This window comes from Borostomias antarcticus, assembly GCF_949987555.1.
Source record: "Borostomias antarcticus genome assembly, chromosome: 5".
Lineage (NCBI taxonomy): Eukaryota > Metazoa > Chordata > Actinopteri > Stomiiformes > Stomiidae > Borostomias > Borostomias antarcticus.
In genome coordinates this window covers 7,290,114-7,310,427 of record NC_140238.1, presented here as the reverse complement: position 1 = coordinate 7,310,427, position 20,314 = coordinate 7,290,114, and the positions used below count along the sequence as shown (strand labels likewise).

The following is a 20,314-nucleotide window of genomic DNA, read 5'->3' as shown; positions in this document are numbered from 1 at the left end:
TTTCCTTTTCTCGTTTTCATGCATTTTCATATTTAAGTTGTATGATTTAACGATGGCAAATAAACTAATTTTGTCTTTAAGACAAACTTTAATTGTGTGAAATCATTGCTTTCACTTCTCAAAGTAGGAGGTGCTTGCTTGTTGCCGTATGACGTAGACGTCCACGCCCCACGTGGTGTAACGGGCGGATATTTTCAAAATGGAAGAAATGTCAAAGTTTTGGAGGGGAACAAAAGATACAGTTTCTTATGTTATATGTAAGGTAATCCTCGACTGTGGATCTATGGAACGGAGTGATATATATTAACCTATATTTTTTATCTGTATGTGGGACAAATAAAAAGCAAGATGAGTGTTTCAATCGGCGATAAAATTGAGGTGAGTTTAAAGCTAACCAGCTAACCGTAGCTTGCTATCTACGAACTTCTGGTTCTCGGATTAAGTTTGTATTTTCCAACGAATTGCTGAATACTATGTGCCAGTGTTGCTCATACTGTTTTGGAACTACGAGTTCCCAATTCAGATTGAGTAACCGGTAACTTTATAGGGTTTAAATTGAAGTACGCTTGGGCAGCGTACGTAAATTAGCCGCATTGTAATCTTGTAAACATTGTTGGCAACGCTTGCTGTCTTAAGTTACATTTGACCAATATATACGAGATTGCGTAATACTATTCCATTCCATTAAACAGAGTAGGCCAATGTAATGAAATACACTGGAGGAGACCTCGACTGGTCCACACTGCGGTCTACAGTAGTCTAGACGCATGTTGGTCCCTTGAGACTAGGAGGCTTGATGCATGTGGGTCCCTTGAGACTAGGAGGCTTGATGCATGTGGGTCCCTTGAGACTAGGAGGCTTGATGCATGTTGGTCCCTTGAGACTAGGAGGCTTGATGCATGTTGGTCCCTTGAGACTAGGAGGCTTGATGCATGTTGGTCCCTTGAGACTAGGAGGCTTGATGCATGTTGGTCCCTTGAGACTAGGAGGCTTGATGCATGTTGGTCCCTTGAGACTAGGAGGCTTGATGCATGTTGGTCCCTTGAGACTAGGAGGCTTGATGCATGTTGTGGTGCGTTCGTTTATAACTGGGAGGTGGCAAATTGCGACTTCCCACTAGGAATTATTAAATAAAACACCGCATGAACTCGCACTTCCTCGTCGCAAATTCGGATATGTTTCTCAGCCCCCAGTTGCTCGAATGCACTAGATATAACTAGGTAACTGTGATATAATGGTATATAGCTCGAATGCACACAGGTCGGAGGTAGGTATTTTGCCACATGCGACTTGCCACCTCCGACCACAAACAAACGCACCATCGGTCCCTTGAGACTAGGAGGCTTGATGCATCGGGTCATTGTTGCCAGGAGACCGACCTGAGTGGTTGATTAGCGGGAAGAGGAGCGGGATAATTAGAGATGTTTGTTGGCAGAGGGTCATGTCAGATGTACCTGGCATGTTTGGCCGTTAATGTCGGGGCAGACATATGTACCTTGACGACCAAAACATCTCACTATTGCAGTCACTGTTGGAGCAGTTACCTGCGAGGAACATGACACAGGTCTCAGGGAAGATGTTTGACAAAGTTCTTCATTATTTTTTTCAAAACATCACCAGTAAATGTAAAGGGTCTAAAAATGAAGAGAGAATTTTATCCACGTCAGAGGAGCTTCAGATCGAGGTAGCTTTCTTCCCCTTTCCTTATCCTTCTGTCTGACAAGAAAAAAGGACCCTGGTCTCACCCTGGACCACCCTGGTCTTACCCTGGACCTTTATTTGGGGTGGAAGGAGATTACTTTCCACTCATGTTCATATCTGTTGATAAAAACACTTTGAATGTTTTTTTCTGTAATTTTTAGGATTTCAACGTTCTCACCCTCCTTGGTAAGGGATCGTTTGCATGTGTTTACCGGGCAAAATCAGTGAACACAGGTCTGGAGGTGGCTATCAAAATGGTAAGAAACGCTTCCTTCCTGTTGATATACTGTGTGGATATATGGCATGATGAATGCAGGTGTATGCATGGGATATTTCTGCATTTGCTGATTAGACAGGATATTTCAGTAGACACAAACTGAAATGAATTGGGTAAATTCTGGGGCACTTGAGGTGAGGTGAAATATCAGTAATCAGTACAGATGGACACAGTTTACTGTGTTCCTCTAACGTTAGCTAACCAGGTGGTATGCTATTTCCCTATGGGCTTTCTTGGTCCCCATGGACTGTCATGTCAGTTCTGTCTCTGGATAGTCACCTTGCCTCCTCGTTGTAGAGACCAGATTGGCTGCTAACCACAAGACTGAAGCACAGAGAGCACATATGGAGAGTGTATAATTATCTCTTTTATTTCACGCTCCTGTGCAGATCGACAAAAAGGCCATGCACAAAGCCGGTATGGTCCAGCGTGTGAATAACGAAGTGGAGATTCAGTGTCGATTGAAACACCCCTCAATACTGGAGGTAAGCACAGTTGACCATCTTGTTGGGTCTGTAATAGCAGACATGGCAGACAAAGCTGGAATAGATAACAGCAACAAAAAAATAATAATTCTGATTTCATTTCCGCGGCCAGTTATGTTACATGATCAGGAAGCTAATAACCCAACCCTAATTAAGCGTTAGGCCTAACCATACTGCATTCTGACTTTCACATGCTTCTCTTTTGCAGCTGTACAACTACTTTGAAGATAACAACTATGTGTACTTGGTGTTGGAGATGTGCCATAATGGGGAGATGAGTCGGTACCTGAAAGACAGGACAGTGCCTTTTTCGGAGGATGAAGGTCAGTGAATTGAGATATCGGGCTATTTTCCATGTCAAATCGTATGACACTTTGACACCCAGCATTAATTGTTCAATAACCGTTCTGCAAAATAATCAAGTTCTGATATTGTGAGGGTAGCACCTGTCGGGTCTCATAAGTTTGTGCTTGTTTTTTTTGGGGGGGTGGCGTCACAGCAAGGCACCTCATGAATCAGATAGTGAAAGGAATGCTGTACCTGCACACTCACGGCATCATGCACCGAGACCTGACCCTGTCCAACCTCCTGCTGACGAGCAGCATGAACATCAAGATCGCTGACTTCGGCCTGGCCACCCAGCTGAAGATCCCCAGCGAGAAGCACTTCACCATGTGCGGCACGCCCAACTACATCTCCCCGGAGGTGGCCACCCGCAGCGCCCACGGCCTGGAGTCCGACGTCTGGTCCCTGGGCTGCATGTTCTACGCCTTCCTGATGGGGAGGCCCCCGTTCGACACGGACACGGTCAAGCGCACCCTCAACAAGGTGGTCCTGGGAGAGTATGAGATGCCACGCCACGTGTCCCCGGAGGCGCGCGACCTCATCCGCCAGCTGCTGCAGAAGGACCCCGCCATGCGGCCCAGCCTCTCTGCCGTGCTGGACCACCCCTTCATGACCGAGAGCCTGCTGGCCAGGACCAAGGAGCTGAGCCTGGGGGAGGCGGGCTCCATGGACAGCGGCATTGCCACCATCTCCACGGGCTGCGCCTCATCCACCTCGGGCAGCGGCGGCAACCGCCTCCAGAAGAGGGCCGGGCACGTGATGGGGCCCGCCCTGCCCAACCGCATGACGCCCATCCCCGCCGTGCCGCGCCCGCCCAGCGGCGCCTACCTCGCGGGGGGGGAGCCCTGGCAGCAGCACCCCTCCGACAGAGCCCCGAGGGCGGGCAGGAGCAGGGCGGCCCAGGACGGGGGTGGCGGAAGGCCGCCCCACTCTCGCTACCTGCGGAGGGCCCACTCCTCGGACCGCTCCAGCTCCTCCGTTCCTCCGGGCCAGAGCATGGGGCAGGCACAGCTGGAGAGGTGCCACTCGGAAGAGACGCTGGCCGGGGCCGAGAGGCTGGCCTTCCCCCTCTCCTCCTCCGGCTACAAGGACACTCCGTTCCCCTTCCCAGAGCCCGGAAGGCTCCCCTCGCCCCCCGTCAAACAGGCCGCCAAGTAAGTTGTGCTACCCGGGTTGAATTTCATCACTACCTTGCCTGTGTCGCAGACTGACTAACTGAATACTGACTTGAACATCTATCCTCAGCTCAAGGTGTTTGTTTTCTACACAAACGGCACATCAACAGAGCCTGCAGTTAATGCACTCAGAGGGGCCTCCTAATTGGTTCAGTAAAGAAGGTAATTGGATTTTTTTTGTAAAGTTAATTTTACGTCTTGGATTCTATTATGAAAAACTGTCAAACAAAGCTTGTATCCCCTCCCCCTCCAGGCTCGGGTCCGAGGCCCACCGACGCCAGCTCTCACAGCAGCGGCGGGAGTTTCCATAGCGGCAGGGAGCCTTTAGCTGTGCACAACTCCTGGAGTGACAGACCGGCGGGCCGAGGCGCCGGTCCTCACCAGCACCACCCCCAGCACCACCCCCAGCACCACCCGGACGCCTACAGGGAGAACACGGCGGCGCCAGAGTTTCAGCCCGCTCACGGGGGCGAGCTGCGCGGTCCGTCCAAGACCAAGGCCGGCACGGAGAAGGAGAAGAAGTCCCTGAGACACCTGCTCCCGCCGCTGTGCGCCTCCAGACTGAAACCCATCAGGCAGAAGACCAAAAACGCTGTGGTAAGATGGGACGATCTTATTTACATTTTCATTAAAACCCGATTCGCCTGCCTTCGCTGCGCCTGTGGTCCACCTCCGCTCCTCCCTGTGGCGCTGTCTTCACTGACGAGCCGTGTTGTCTGTCTCCGTGTCCCCAGGTGAGCATCCTTGACACAGGAGAGGTGTGCATGGAGCTTCTGAAGGGCCAGGCCAGCCAGGAGAGGGTCAAAGAAGTCCTCAGGATCTCCTGCGACGGTTCAATGGTGAGCCGCTGAAAGAAAAGCTCTCCACAGGGGGTCGGGTATTACAGTAAGAAAACAGCTAACCTCCATCTTTGGACCTTCCATTGTAGGTGACGATTTACCAGCCCAACGAGGGGAAGGGTTTCCCTGTTCTCGACTGTCCGCCCGCCCCCCCCGAGGACATCCTGATCTGCAGCTTTGAGGACCTTCCAGGTACCGCGACACGCCCGGGACGTCCTGCGGGTCTACGCAGAGCGTTGGCGGATTGCGGCGGCCGTTTTGACGCCGGACCTCTGCGTCCGTCCTTTGCTTTTGTCGTCCGCAGAGAAATACTGGAAGAAGTATCAGTACGCCTCCAAGTTCGTGCAGCTGGTGAAATCCAAGACCCCCAAAGTCACCCTCTACACCAAGTACGCCAAGTGCATGCTGATGGAGAACTCCCCCGACGCCGACCTGGAAGTGTGCTTCTACGACGGTGAGGAACACTCTAGAAACGCATCTGACACATTGCAGTACATATCGCCCTTTGCGGTTCATATCGCACGCTGTTCCATAAACGACTCGCTAACGCTACATGACTCCCTCCACCCCCCCCTTCCGGCGTTTTGCGCCACAGGCGCCAAGACCCACAAGACGTCGGAGCTGGTGCGCGTGGTGGAGAAGAGCGGCAAGTCGTACACGGTGAAGGGCGAGGTGGGCCTGGGCGGCCTGAGCCCGGAGAGCCGGCTGTACGCGGAGCTGTCCAACGAGGGCCACGCCGTGTGCCTGTCCCTGGAGGCCGCCGTCGCCGCCGAGGAGCGGCGCAGCGCCAAGGGCACGGCCTTCTTCCCCATCACCGTGGGCAGGTGAGGAGCGCCGTCGCCCGGAGACCGACACTACGCCGTCGGCGCCTCCTGCGGTCCGCTCATACCGTGTGTGTGTGTGTGTGTGTGTGTGTGTGTGTGTGTCCGTGTGTCCGTGTCCTAGGAGGCCCATCAACCCGGACTCCCCCTGCCCGTCATCCCTCCCCTCACAGCCGGCCCCTGCGGAGGCGCCGTCTCCACCCCAGCCTCCACACTTCACTCCCTCGGTACGTCACACGCAGCACGCTACGGACCGTTTAGACTAGGATCCATCTCATTCATGGTGAGGAGATCCATCCAGGTTTCCCTTTACGGTTTTTCATGAGTTTTTTTTTTGTTCTTCTCCCCTCCCGATCACCAGATGATCTCCTACGACGGCTCAGACTTCACCTCAGCCAGCCTGGCTAAGAAGGCCTCCCCGCTGCCGGTCAAACAGGACCACACGGCCGGCGCCGGGAAAGTCCTCAAGTCCGTCTTCGTGCCAAACATCGGCTGGGCCTCGCAGGTAGCCGGTTCGCTTTCTGTTCAGGCTCACGCAGCGTGATCGTCTTGATTTTGGAGGCTTGTGTTGAGTCGTTGTGTTGCTGAGGTTAGTGTTTGTGTGCGTGTTTGTGCGAGCAGCTGACCAGTGGAGAGGTGTGGGTTCAGTTCAACGACGGGTCCCAGCTGGTGGTGCAGGCGGGGGTCTCCTGTATTACCTACACGTCGCCAGAGGGCCGCACCACCAGGTAACACACACACACGCAGGGAGATCCACCCCTGTTCGCTTGAACTCATTCACATTCATATAACGCACAGGTGATCAGTCTCTATCATAGTAATCCATAACATATTATATAACCTTTTCGTCCACTCCATTACAGTAGTCACCAACCTTGTCTTGGCGTGTTCCTCCCCGTCTTCCCCCAGATACAGGGAGAATGAGAGGTTGCCAGAGCATGTGAAGGAGAAGCTGCACTGTCTCTCCACCATCCTGGGGCTGCTGGCCAGTCCAGCTGCATGTTTACAGAAGCCCCAGTAACACATCCCCATTCAGCCCCATTCAGCTTCAAACCTGGCAGGGAGCAGACCTCATCTTAGGCATTACTGAGGAATGCATTACATCTCAAGTGTGCTTGTAAATAGGACCTTTGTTTTTTACCTGTACAGATGAACAAAAATTATGTGAAAAGATATATATTTTATAAGTGTCCATGTTGTACAGTGCCATTAGCTGATGTAGAACGTGTCCATGTTGTAATATTTTTTACTTACTGTCTGTTGATGTCCAACGGTAGCCTCAATGAAATGTGTCAGATGCATAAAAGCTTGATCAATAAACATCTGCAGGCTCGGTAGTGTTCAGTTGTTGTGGTGTCTTGTCTCTCACTTAGTCCAGCATCTTCAATACAGGAATACATTTCGAGCAAAAGCAAGCCAGTGAAGTGTGGGTGAAGGAATCAGACTAGTCACCTTTTAGTTTGTGTTTATTTTGCCCAGTTGGTTTAGCCATTCAATAAAAAAGTTCACAAAAATTGTGGATTTGATTTTTCTTCCTTAGAACTGATACAAAACATCAACATATACGCATGTATGCATATCGGTATATTATATACTGTGTATACATACACTGTACACATATACTATAGAACATATCTGAGTAAACATTCAGGTGGAAGCTGAGAGCACAATGACATTTGTCTGGGCTGGAGAAATTACCAAGGTAAGGGTTCATATTTATTTCCCATTTAGAAGCACAATGAAAAGCACAACACAGGACACAAGTATAGTGGTGTACAGAGATGTTTTTCCACAACATACATGGCTTAGTTATCTTGGACATATCCTCACTGTGCTTGTGGCAAGCCACCCAGACAGGCCTGGAGAGTCTGTGGCCTTCGCTGGGGACGGCTCTGACCCCACGTCTCTAATCTGGTCCCAGAGGGTTGCAGGCGAGCTGGTTACACTAGATTCACCAGTCCGGGTCGCTGGGTGATTTTAGACACCAAAAAGCAAATTCAGCTGCTCAGATCTCTGACTTGCTGACAGAAAAAAAAAAAAACCTAGAGTGAGGTCCTCTGGGACAGTAGAGATGCCGGGCTAAGAGGACCACCCTGGCCTCATACACCCAACCGGCAGCTCTAAGCCTATTCCTGTGCATTGCTGTTGGGCCGCCACAGGCTTCTGTCCTGTTAGTTGTGTAGATCCGTTTCATCATTCAGCTGGACCCACCATTTCACTGTTCCTGACAGAAAGCCATTGTTTGTTCGAATCATCACTCGCTCTTCTCTTTTATATAAAAATCACTTTTTCCCCATAAAATCTCAATAAAATAAAGTGTTGCTCTTAGTAGATGTAAGGACAAAGACACTAACAAAATAGAAGTAAAAAGGAGATCTCACAGTGAAAATTGGGAGCAAGAATTAGGATTTTTTTCTTCTTCTAGAATTGTAACCTGTGATACATAAAGTACACAAGAACAGCAGCAGCAGAATAAGATGCTTACAGGTAGTTAAAACTTCTGCTGTTAACCAGCTAGAGGAGAACTCACTGGGTGGACTGTGGGCTGCTTAACCTATCAATAAGGGCTCAACCAGTGCCAGAGGTTTGTGTGAAATTAACTGTGTACTGTCAATAAGGCTGAACAAAAAATAGAACCTTAATAATCAAGCAAAACACAAGTAATCATTTCATGGTAACAAAAATAATAATTTATGTTGATTTAGTTGACTATACAAATACATATGTTACATTAAATCTATTGGAACGAGACTTATAGTGGAACAAAACATTGTTGTTTTTCACACAATGTAGTTTTAACTGTATTTTAAAGGCCCAGTTTTGATTCGAATGAGTCATAAAGATGGAAAAGGTTTCCCCAAGTAAAGTGAAGTCAAAGTGTTAAACAGTCATGTATCTTACAAGCAGGTTAACGTAAGGGATAGCTCACCAAAAGTACTGTTCCATACCAAGAGTGGCATCTATGGACAAAGGCAATCTACATGTGTCTGTTAAGTGTTTTCTAACCATAAACTATTATTCCTCCTTATCCACAGACTCCTTTCATGGTAAAGAAACTACGTCGGTTTTACAATAACTTCCTTTTAAGCATTGGAATTCTGAAAATTCTGGAATTCTTCTCATGAACGCACACACACACCAACGGAATGTGGTCTTCACCCGTCTGCACTGCTGGTGCACCCAAACCCACAGAGGAACGAGGATATGGACCGGTTTGTCCTGAAACAGAGCACCTGCACCCCACCTGACACAAACATCCACAGGTCCAGAAACATCACTTCAAGTCAACAGAAACTTGGTCATGTGATTAGGATTCTTTACAGCGGGTAAACGTCGGTGTCAGATGGAGCTTTCGGTTGATGCCATACACATTAAGTCTCGTCTCGCCACACTTCCTGACACGGTATCTACTGAGGCTACTCTGAGGACTAGCAAACCGCCTTGCGCTACACTGACGGCGTATTGTTACTTAGATGGCACAGAAAAGTAAACAGTGATCCATTTCATTCTCATCCAACATAACCATGAGCGTTAGATATGTGAGTGACACTGGCGCACACACACACACACAAACAAGTTCCAAACCATTGTAGGAGTGTTGACATTCACAGACAATCCTCGCCTCCCTTCCCTCAATGTGGAGCGGTGGCAGCCAGGATGCAGATGCGCGTCACTGGTGATGTGAGAATGTGCCTTTGAGTGTGTTTATGTCTGGGACAGGGATGTGAAACAGCGCGTTTAAGTGGCACAGTTTTCCCTCTGTCCTGCCTGTCCCCTCCCGACTACCTCACATGGACCTCAGCAGTTACAGATTTCGCACACGCACACACACACACATTCACACACATTCACACAGAAACAAAATCAGCAATTAAGCAGGGTTCCCAAAAGTTCACATTACAGTACTGTAAGTCTTATTAAACAAAACAAAACAAAAAATACAAAAAGGCAGAGAGAAAAAAATCCAACACCCCATCACCATCATCCATATCTACATAGGAAAAGTTGGTTTTTGATTACAGATATATTATCATTAATATCATAATTATTATGACTGTTATTCATTAATATTATCACCGTTATCATCTGCGTTTGTTCGGGGATAGAACAGGGGGGGCGAGGGGGCAGGGGGGAGGGGCCAGTCATTGGGAGGAGGCCTTGGTGGCTATCGTGGACACACAGTGCTGCTGGAAGTTGGGCGACATGGCCGAGTTACAGCCCAGTCTCTGGCGGGGGCCCTTCAGGCCTCCGTCCCCCTCCACGATCCAGGGGCCGCCGGCGCTGTCCTTGCCCAGCACGCTGCAGCAGCCCGGCGGGGGCGGACCGGGGCCGGGGACCGTGGCGCTGGGGGTCAGCGTCTGGGCCAGGCCTTTGGGCTGCTCGCTGGCCGCCTGCAGGACGCCGGTGATGTGGGTCAGGAGGTCGTTGAAGAACCCGGGAACGCCCTCATAACCTGTGGGGAGAGAGAGAGGGGGGGGGGCAGAGCAGGGCAACAGATCAAGACCTGAACCAAGTCGACCGCACCTCTAAAGCAGTCGGGAACGTTTCAGTACATTTGTGGATTTTACACTGAGCACATAGTTTGAAACATTGCGGGGGAAGGGGGGGGGCGTGGCGAGGAGGCAGGATTAGCCAACCGTTCCTCTCACAAACCAACGGTTGTGGGGGTGGGGCAGCGCAGCCCGAGAACACCGTTGCCATGGCGATAACCCCAGTCCAAAATTAGTCTCTCTACGGCTTGCCTCTGAGCGTGCTCAATGCCGCTTTTAAGAACGCGAGGAGGACATCACTGAGCCCCGCTTAAACATCGGGCCGACGCATAGACAAGACGCTCGGTGAGACGCACGCTCGTCACAAACTATCGCTTCTCCGACCGCTCATCCTGCACCCGCGAAACGGCCTCGGCGCTACAGTAGATGAAGGAGGCTCCCACCGGGGAATGCGTTGATGTCGATGACGGCGTGCTGGCCCGTCTGGTTGTTGATGATGACGTCGATGCCGAACAGGGACACGCCCAGCGCCTGTCGCAAGGACCTGGACAGCCCTCTGATGACGTCGTCGCTGGGCGGCGGGGACACGCCCTCCACGTTGTCCCTCTGTGAAGGAGGACGGACAGACTCGCTCAGTACAGGACACAGGTAGACACGCAGTAGGGGACACGCACACACGACACAATCATGGTTAGACGACCCTGGCGTTGTCAGTGAACTGAATCAGACTTACAGACGTCAGGTCTGAGGACGACTCGGGCTTGGATACGTTGTGACTGTTGAAGAATATGGCCTTCCGGTCTGAAATGAAAAACAACCATACAAACAAAAGTATGTTATGTACAGACACAGACTATGTTTTTGACTTGTGCTCAGACCATTATCAAAGCGCAGTTTCTCCACTCTGACACCAGGGGGCATGAAAGACTCATCTGAGCCACAAATGGCCGTAACAGTCCACTAGTGGAGTGAAACAGGAGAAAGATGAGTTTGCGTGATTCACAGAAGTGGTCAGTTGGTGTCTGGACGATAGGGCACACTCCGACGCCAGACGACTGACAGAGAGTCGCTGAAAACAGATCACTACAGTGAATGAAGAGGTGTATCAGTTACATAACACCACACACACACGAGCCTGCCGGACAAACACAACAGTATGACCTCATGTTTACTTGGATGACTCAGCAATGGGACTTCCCTCTCTATCAGAAGATTCATTTCTGGCTCTTTTTTTTAACAGGCACCCTTTTAGTAGCCAAAACTATGAGGAGACAGTGTTGGAGAGGTGGAGGGCGTTAGCTCGCGAGGGCGTGATAACAGCAGGCCGTCTAGTCATGGCCCAGGGTCAAGGCTGGAGGGGGGGAGGGGGGGCTGGACAGGATAGGACAGGCTTCTTATGACTGAGGGTCAATTTTGGGACATGACATTGGATTGAGGGCCGCCCAAGGAAAAACAGAAAATATTTCCAAAAAAAATAACTTATTTATAGGTCTAACCAATCGTGCATACCAGTGATCACACCAATAGCTAGCCTGTCGCTTCACCGGGTTAGGCGAGATTTGGCGAGAGTGCTGGGCAGTTAAAGTTGATGTACTGTCGATAACCTTTTTATGTAGACGAATCATTTACAAAAGCAGGGCTTTTAGAAAGGTGCAGAATAAAGTGCAGAATAAAAGTATTGTGTCCCCCCCAAAAAACATCAGTGATTACGGATGTATTTGAAAAAATGTCGACGGGTCCAAAATGAATGTTGTGTTTATCTGTCTGATATCTCTGAACCTTGGCTCCCACCTCTAAAAGGCTTGTGAGCCAGTAGTATTGCGACGATGGTATAACAGTACGTCACTCTCCGCGGGCCGCGCTTTGAGAATGTATGGTACAGAGTGATCTGCAGTGTGACTGAGCACACGCCCTTCCCAGGGGCACTGAACTGATGTGGGCACATTTCAACTCTGCTGGGAGCGTAGGCGCTAGACTACTGAGGGAGGGAGGGAGGGAGGGAGAGAGAGAGGGAGGGACGGAGAGGGAGAATACTGAGAGAGAATACTGTAGAGGTAGATAGATACGTAGATAGACAGATACTTTATTGATCCCCGGGGGGGAAATTTGTGTGGTGTTACTTGTTGTTATCGTTGTGTTCTAACAAAAAGGCACAATCGGGGCTAAATACAAATTAACGGTAAATACGTGAAAATGTACAAGCTCGAGATCGACATAGAAGACGGAGGTATGGGGCTTTATGTACTCCTGGGTCCCGACACCAGCGCAGCACATGCCAGGACGCTTAAACAAACCCCCCCTACTCTGTCTCGTCTATCCGTTTCTGATGGAGGACAACGCGCTGTTTGAAAGCTCTTGAGGCGTAGCGCTGGCTGGACAACACGTCTGTACCTGTGCGGAGGCGACGCTGTGGAATGTGCGCGCGTGCCGACGGGGGTCTGCCCCGGCCTGGCTCCTAGCCTGCCCTGGTCTAGCTGTAAGTCTGCCCTGGTCTAGCTGTAGGCCTACCTGGTCTAGCTGTTGGCCTGCCCTGGTCTAGCTGTAGGCCTGCCCTGGTCTAGCTGTAGGCCTACCTGGTCTAGCTGTTGGCCTACCTGGTCTAGCTGTTGGCCTGCCCTGGTCTAGCTGTTGGCCTACCTGGTCTAGCTGTAGGGCCCTGGTCTAGCTGTTGGCCTACCTGGTCTAGCTGTTGGCCTACCTGGTCTAGCTGTTGGCCTACCTGGTCTAGCTGTAGGCCTGCCCTGGTCTAGCTGTTGGCCTACCTGGTCTAGCTGTAGGCCTACCTGGTCTAGCTGTAGGCCTACCTGGTCTAGCTGTAGGCCTACCTGGTCTAGCTGTTGGCCTACCTGGTCTAGCTGTTGGCCTACCTGGTCTAGCTGTTGGCCTACCTGGTCTAGCTGTTGGCCTACCTGGTCTAGCTGTTGGCCTACCTAGTCTAGCTGTAGGCCTACCTGGTCTAGCTGTAAGTCTGCCCTGGTCTAGCTGTTGGCCTACCTGGTCTAGCTGTTGGCCTACCTGGTCTAGCTGTTGGCCTACCTGGTCTAGCTGTTGGCCTACCTGGTCTAGCTGTAGACCTACCTGGTCTAGCTGTAGGTCTGCCCTGGTCTAGCTCTAAGTCTGCCCTGGTCTAGCTGTAGACCTACCTGGTCTAGCTGTTGGCCTACCTGGTCTAGCTGTTGGCCTACCTGGTCTAGCTGTAGGCCTGCCTTGGTCTAGCTGTAAGTCTGCCCTGGTCTAGCTGTTGGCCTGCCCTGGTCTAGCTGTTGGCCTGCCCTAGTCTAGCTGTTGGCCTACCTGGTCTAGCTGTTGGCCTACCTGGTCTAGCTGTTGGCCTACCTGGTCTAGCTGTTGGCCTACCTGGTCTAGCTGTAGGCCTACCTGGTCTAGCTGTAGGCCTACCTGGTCTAGCTGTAGGCCTACCTGGTCTAGCTGTAGGCCTACCTGGTCTAGCTGTAGGCCTACCTGGTCTAGCTGTTGGCCTACCTGGTCTAGCTGTAGGCCTACCTGGTCTAGCTGTAGGCCTGCCCTGGTCTTTGCATAAGGCAAAGCAGACAACTCCACTAAAGCTGAGCCTGGTTTGCATACTAGGGGTTTCACTGTTGTTCATGCAAATGGGGCAGGTCAGCGCGCCCTCATACAAGACCACGTTCAGGTCACTTCAGTCACAAATTTCGGGAAAACCACACAGCGCTTTGAAGAATAAGTGTTGTGATACACTGTGATGTTCAATAGCATATCAGAACACAGACCTCTTATCTTAGACCTACATCTTGTTTTCATTTTCTTACCCAACTTGACCAACAAGTACCAACAAGACAAGCATTCGCTGCCGTTGCCTCTCGGAAAAAAGGACGAAGGCTCCGATCGTCACCGCCTCTTAAACACACTATCCGAGGCCGTCTCCGAACAGGGCGGGGCTGCGTCTCTACAGGCAGACACACGTCGGACGTCCGCTCACCTGCGGGTCCGGCCGGGAAGTTCTTCAGGGAGGGCCTCTCCACCACGCTGTAGGACTCGCCCACCACAAACACCTTGTAGAGCACGGCGTTGTGGTTGATGAAGCTCTGGATCACGCAGGGCGGCTTCACGTCCTTCAGGTCCTCCTCGCTGAAGATGATGGCCATCTGGGGGAGAGGAGGGGGGAGGAGGCGGTCATCCATACGGTCCAAATGTCCTCTTCTCTAGAATTTCCCTGCTCCCTCTCTGCCTGCGTTTTCAACGGCTACACACACGCCGTGAAATACGTTTCCTTCGTTGTACTGTCTGTGTGTATGAATGTTTATCTTCGTGGCAGAGAAACGTGTAGTTATTTGGTTTGTTTGGTGTTGAGGCACACTACGCATTGTCCTCGTTTTTACTCTGGGGTTTCCTAGGGTGCAGGCCAGGGCTCAGTGTGTGACAGTTGGAGTGTGACAGTGTCAGTGGTCACAGCTAGACGAGGGCTGAGGGTGTGACTGACCACGGGAGCACTCTTACCTCATGGGAGTTGGTTCCGTGGGCTACTCGTGTTTTGCAAACTGAGAGGGAGAGAGGGGGGGAGAGAGAGAGAGAGAGAGAGAGAGAGAGAGAGAGAGAGAGAGAGAGAGAGAGGAGAGAGAGAACAGGTTGAGCATGCAGGGATACCACTGTTCTCCCAGGGGAGTGTAGTAGGTCAGACAACATGACAACAGCGGGGGGGGAGGTATCACTTGTTTACTACAGGCACACGATGTAGGGCAGGGGGGAGGAGACTGGAGGTATGTGTCTGACCCATCTGTGTTGGTTTGAAAACAATAAGGCTAGTAAACCAACTTGTGGTTAAAACTGTCGACGCTCTGATAAAGAGAAATATGACACGAGGCCTGCCTTATCGGTTTTACGTCTCTCTAAAACCCAGTACCCGATACGGAGCCGTGACTAAGCCGGGGGAAGGAAGTTCTAGAATGCAATCACACGGACCAATTCAGTTCCTCTTCCTGTGGCAGACAGGAAGGGGAGGGACTTACTGAAGGGGAATGTGAGTCCGTGCTTCTCGATCTGCTCCAGAGTGTCCGGGCCGCACTCCGTGTTCAGGACCATGAACGGGGGAGAGCAGATCCTCTCGTCTGGGGAGAGGGAGACAAGAGAGGGAGACAAGAGAGGGAGATGGTGAGACCAACGACAAATAAACAACACTGGCAGTTAAGGCAGTGCTTCACAGTAACAGTGCTGCAAGGCTTCTCTCTGAGATGCAGGCTGACTCCAAACTAGGGTTGTAAAATTCCTGAAAACGTCACAAACCTCCCATGGGAATTAACAGGAATTTATGGGAATAATGAGAATTAACTGGAATAAACATTTATGGGAATTAACGGGAATAAATGATCTTTTCCGGTTTATTCCCATGAATTCCCGTTAATTCCCATGGGAAGTTTGTGAACATTCCTGGAATTTTGCAACCCTACTCCAAACCTTACCCCAAACCTTACCTTGGGCCCTAACAGACGACACCTACTGTGATCTGATACCAGAGGCCACTGATGTATGTACGTACGCACGTACACACAGACAGACACACACACACGCAGACGCACACGCACACACACACAAACGTCACATAGCCTCCACCTTGGTGGGCGAGTCAGTAGAGCAGATGGCCCTGCTGGTGGAACGTCACCGTGCTTCTTTCTCATCTCTGTGGCCAAGCAGGCTCCAAGAGAACAAGTGCAGAGCGGAGGAGGAGGAGGAGGAGGAGGAGGAGGAGGGAGCAGCGCTGTCTCCTGTACAAACACATCAACCAGGAAGCTGCCTGGCAGGCAGGCCCGCTCCGCCTCAACACACCACACAAGGAAACATCACTGAACACCGCGCGCCTACACACAACCACACACCCACACATCAGACACACACAGACACACACAGACACACTTCAAAACAACAAACACGCTGCACTCATAAGACTACAGAGAAACCCGCGGACAAACAATGTTTGAGCAGACTAGCAGTTAGAATACAAAAATGACACCACAAGTACCACATCGCAAACAACCGAGATGAAAAGACCAACATTCCTCCCCACGCAGCTTTGGGGTACACAGAGTCTACCGGCATGGTTTTCTTCATGTTTGCATGAAATCCTGCGATGTCGGTCCCGCCAAGTCTGTTGATAAGACAAGACTTCCTGCTGAGGTTGTACCGCCTCAGGGCACAACAGACAGATATCCTTCAGCGCTAGGCTAGCTAGCATATTATCCTAATTAATGTTTTGGTTTCTGTTATGTCCTAGTCATACGTCCCTGTGGTGAGGCGGCTCTTATAAAAGACACTGATACGAGGGATACTGTTTCACTACAGGGAATCGGAGAGGAGGCCAAATCCAGCACCGGCCAAATAGCTTATGACAGAAACAGGACAGAAACCGGGCAGCGTTTTTGTGCTGCGTGGGCTTGCTTTGCTGTGTGGAGGTGGCGGAACACGTTCGCTGGGAGAGCCAGCGATGCTGAGGTCATGGGAATCTCACGGGCGCCGGCGTCTGAGGGCCCCGACAGTGCCGCCGCTATCCCACGAGGCTCGCACGTGACTCCGCCCCCAGGGGGCCGCGATGGCCACCGCCGCCGCGTACACTCTGCTGACAGGAGATGACTTGCTGTTCTGACCAGCGGGGGGGGGAGGGGGGAGGGGGGAGGGGGAGGGAGCGAAAGCCTCGGGCCGAGAGCAGCTGACCGAGGAGGCGAGGAGTGATTGGAGGAAGCGCCGCGCAGGTCAGCGGGGGTTGACTGAGAGCCCAGCTTCCTGTTTTGACAGCCTCGCTGTTCAGCACGTGACTGGCTGCGTCGCCGGTCGCTCTGATAGGTAGCTGGACATCACAGGGAGCACCAACGGGGAAGTGGAGATCGACGGGAGGGTCCGTCTCACAACAGAACCAGAACAAACGACTAAAAAAAGGAAACAATGAATCACACACAGACCCTATTCTACGCAACAATGGAATCGACTCCGCAATAAGGATGACTCAAATCTGAACTCTATGAGGAGACTACTGTTCTTCTACAGTGCCGGCGCTACCTGTACAAGCTGAAAGTGGGGCCCCATGGCCTGGTTCTTCGGTCATGTGACAGGCTGACAGCAGTATCAGGGCACGGGGCAGGGTGGAATAAGACTTCGTAACAAAGTGAGCTGTTGCTCTTCTCCCCCTGTTGCTCTGTGGTTATATCACTGTTGACGTAGCAGCGCGTGGTTGAGGAGAGGGGAGTGAGAGAGGCCTGAAGGGTCTATCCATCACTTCTGCTGCTGGATCCCCACTGTCATAGCGCTGTTATTCTGGGTCAGGGGGTGGGCTGGGGGGGATTTCAGACTGGCGTCACTCAAAAACAACCCAGCCGAGGCCTTCGTGAAAATCCATCAAGAGTGCTCCATGTTAAGGTCTAGGGCTGAGCGAGAGAGAGAGGGGGAGAGAGGGAGAGAGAGAGAGAGGGAGAGAGAGAGGGATGGCGGAAGAGAGAGAGAGAGGGAGGAGCGGGAGAGAGAGAGAGATAAAGAGAGAGATAAAGAGAGGGGGGTGTGTGATGGTGAGGTGAGTGTCGTGCTTGGCCCCAGCTGCTCGGCTCTCGGAGTTGGGGATCAATCTCCACCTCTGTCTAAACACTGGGTGCTTTCGACAGACCCTCTGGAGCCGGAGTGGAGGTCGTCGCAGCTCCATCGCCCGCCCCCCCCCCCCTCCCCCCCGAGACCTGCCGAGGACTGGACCTAGTAATCACACGCCACAAAAAGCCCTGTTTAAAAAATAAAAAAGCCCCACAAGAGACTGATGGTATCACCACCGAGGTTTGATCCATTAGGGAACAAAGAGCACCCAGTCTGTAGGTACTGATAACATTATTCTAGAACTGCCCCAGCGCTGCCATGGACTGTCGCCACACAGGCATGGACACACAAAGCCACCGGGGGAACTGGACTCTCGCGTTCACCTCGCAAAAAAGACAGAATCAGCTTTACCGACCACATTGGTTATGTGGCCTATTCTAGTCCAGGCAGCCCTCCGGGACAGTGTGACCGGGACAACCAGCATCCTGTCCCTCCACGTCCCCCCCTCTGGTTAAACCGCCAAAGCTTTGCAATATCTCCCATTTCAACTCCAGCTAAACACCGCAAGGCCGCCTGTCACATAAACCTACAATTCCCAACATCTCGCGGTCCGATTCTATAGTCCCATTCTAATTATGAATCATCGATATGAAAAAGAATTAGGCCCGGTTTGTTGCCTCAAAAAGAGATGATTCACCAACACTGTATGTAGAGCAACCGTTTCATTTTATTATCCTTCCATTAAGGCAAGGCGGGTTCACAAAAGGGCACCGCCGAAGGCCATCTTTTATGTATGAGTGGAGTACTGAATCATCGTCTTCTTGTTTAGCCAGATCACTGACTGTTTTGGATGTGGTTTAGGGCCTGGATGCAGTCTCCCAGTCTCCAGCGAGTCCCTGGCTGGTGCTCTTGTGCTGCCCTTGTTGATATATTGATCAGTAACATCAGCAGGACACTTGTTAATGTTGCTCATACTTAATCTGCTGCATTTTAAGACTCTGATTGATATCAGCTGTCAGCACCCCACCCTCCCGACAAAACAAAGCACACAAGGTAATTCACTTAAATAAGCGGCTTGGGTTGAATTCCGCAGAATATTTCTTTATTTAAGAGTGCCCCTTCCTTTTGAAGTGGAAAAGGAGGCTTGTGATGAACAGACCAAGGGAGAGATGCTTCACCATTCAGAGCTTGACGACGGTTGCTATCTATAAAAACACACAGGATATATCCAGGGCCCGACTTATAAACAGACAGCAGTAGATTCCATTCCGACTCGTGTAAACAACTACCCCGCTCCGTTTCTCTAAGGAAACACAAAACCCAAGTTGGACAACACGGGGGGGGGGGGGCGCAGAGCGGAACCATGAATCACGCAGCGGGGAGTGGGGGAGGTATTAGTGCTGGACATACCTCTGTCTGCGCGCCACTGAAAACTGCCCTTCAGAGCCAGGAGGAGCGAGGTAAAACGAGGTTAATTTCCTCCGAACGCGTACACCTCCAGCGCTTCCTGCCATTGAGAGCTATTCCCGGCCGCCCCGGGGCGGGCGTGTCACCGGGACGGGCTCTCCGCGGACGGTTGGTCCAGGGTTGCCTTGGCGGCCAGCGCTGCGCCGCGGCTCTGTGGTTTCCACTGATAAGGAGGAGGAAGTGGCTGAGCCAGAGCGACGAGGGCTCTTTGGACTTTCCACTCTCCCTGCCCACTAACCCCCACCTCCGCCAGCCTGACCCCTGGTTCCCACCACCCCCCCCTCCTCCCTTCCCCAACGCGACCCGACCTCCCCCGCAACCAGTTCGCTGTCGATGACTGGAGAGTTTAATCCTGGGTCACAGCCCCCCCTGCCCCCCCCCCCCCCCCCCATGGTGATGTGATCTAGGATTATGAGGGCTTACCTATCCAGACATTCGAGAGACAGAACACAGAACGAACGTGAACCAATAAGCACCCCGTCCCTCGTTGTGTGGGCCTCTCAATAACAACAGTCTGAAAATCTTAGAAGGAAGCCATTACGGTGAGCACACACGCGAGCTCGGAGCCCGGAGCTCGCATGACACAAGACAGCGTGCAGCTCGTTGCGTAACCCCCCTCTCGAGTCTGTTTGGATACAATTTGTCCGTTTTCTGTGTTCTATTTTCAGAGCCTTCGCTGAAATCACCGTACATTCTTAAGAACCGCGCCAATCCGTTCCCCAGACACGAGGCTGAAGCTCATGTTCGCTACTCGTGTGCTGCTGTGGCACATGTGCAACATACATCACACGCGTATACAGCACACGGCACAGTCATGGAGCAACATGCGCACGCGTGCGCTTTCAATGTTTACGTTCCGTGCCGTGCTCTGGGCGAATGAGGAGCGGATGAATCCCAGGTGTGTTTACAGTGGGGGAGGACGCGCGCACAGGACCGTTAAGTTTATGTCCCGCCTCTCCCCACGGTCTAGTATGGTCTAGTCTGGTCCAGTCCGGTCTGGTCGGGTGGTCTAGTCTAGTCTGGTCCGGTGGTCTGGTCTGGTCTGGTCTAGTGTGGTCCGGTGGTCTGGTCTAGACTTGTCCATTGTTCTAGTCTGTTCTAGTCGGTCCAGTGGTCTGACCTGGTCTAGTCTAGTCTGGTCTGGTGGTCTAGTCTAGTCTAGTCTAGTGTGG

At 51.7% G+C, this 20,314-nt stretch overlaps 2 protein-coding genes across 4 annotated transcripts in view; one reads left to right on the top strand and one right to left on the bottom strand.

Moving 5' to 3' along the window:
• Positions 1-259: 259 nt before the first annotated feature.
• Positions 260-6,664, top strand: plk4 (polo-like kinase 4; the record flags this gene model as incomplete). The annotated part of the gene is made up of 15 exons (XM_084438421.1): positions 260-378; positions 1,863-1,958; positions 2,368-2,463; positions 2,672-2,786; positions 2,963-3,962; positions 4,054-4,145; positions 4,237-4,580; positions 4,718-4,822; positions 4,912-5,014; positions 5,127-5,276; positions 5,418-5,646; positions 5,768-5,870; positions 6,005-6,148; positions 6,265-6,371; positions 6,553-6,664. Exons 1-15 carry the CDS (start codon positions 349-351, stop codon positions 6,662-6,664), a joined length of 2,826 nt encoding a protein of 941 aa, XP_084294547.1. The 5' UTR covers positions 260-348.
• Positions 6,665-7,127: 463 nt separating this feature from the next.
• Positions 7,128-20,314, bottom strand: part of itpk1b (inositol-tetrakisphosphate 1-kinase b) — a 34,475-nt gene continuing 21,288 nt past the window's right edge. For all 3 annotated transcript variants that reach the window (XM_084438737.1, XM_084438738.1, XM_084438739.1), the window contains 6 exons: positions 15,119-15,217; positions 14,610-14,650; positions 14,092-14,257; positions 10,867-10,934; positions 10,577-10,739; positions 7,128-10,096 (listed from right to left, as the gene is read on the bottom strand). In XM_084438737.1, the coding sequence (XP_084294863.1) occupies positions 9,786-10,096; positions 10,577-10,739; positions 10,867-10,934; positions 14,092-14,257; positions 14,610-14,650; positions 15,119-15,217 (848 nt within the window). In that variant the 3' untranslated portion in view covers positions 7,128-9,785. The remainder of the gene's footprint in view (positions 10,097-10,576; positions 10,740-10,866; positions 10,935-14,091; positions 14,258-14,609; positions 14,651-15,118; positions 15,218-20,314) is intronic.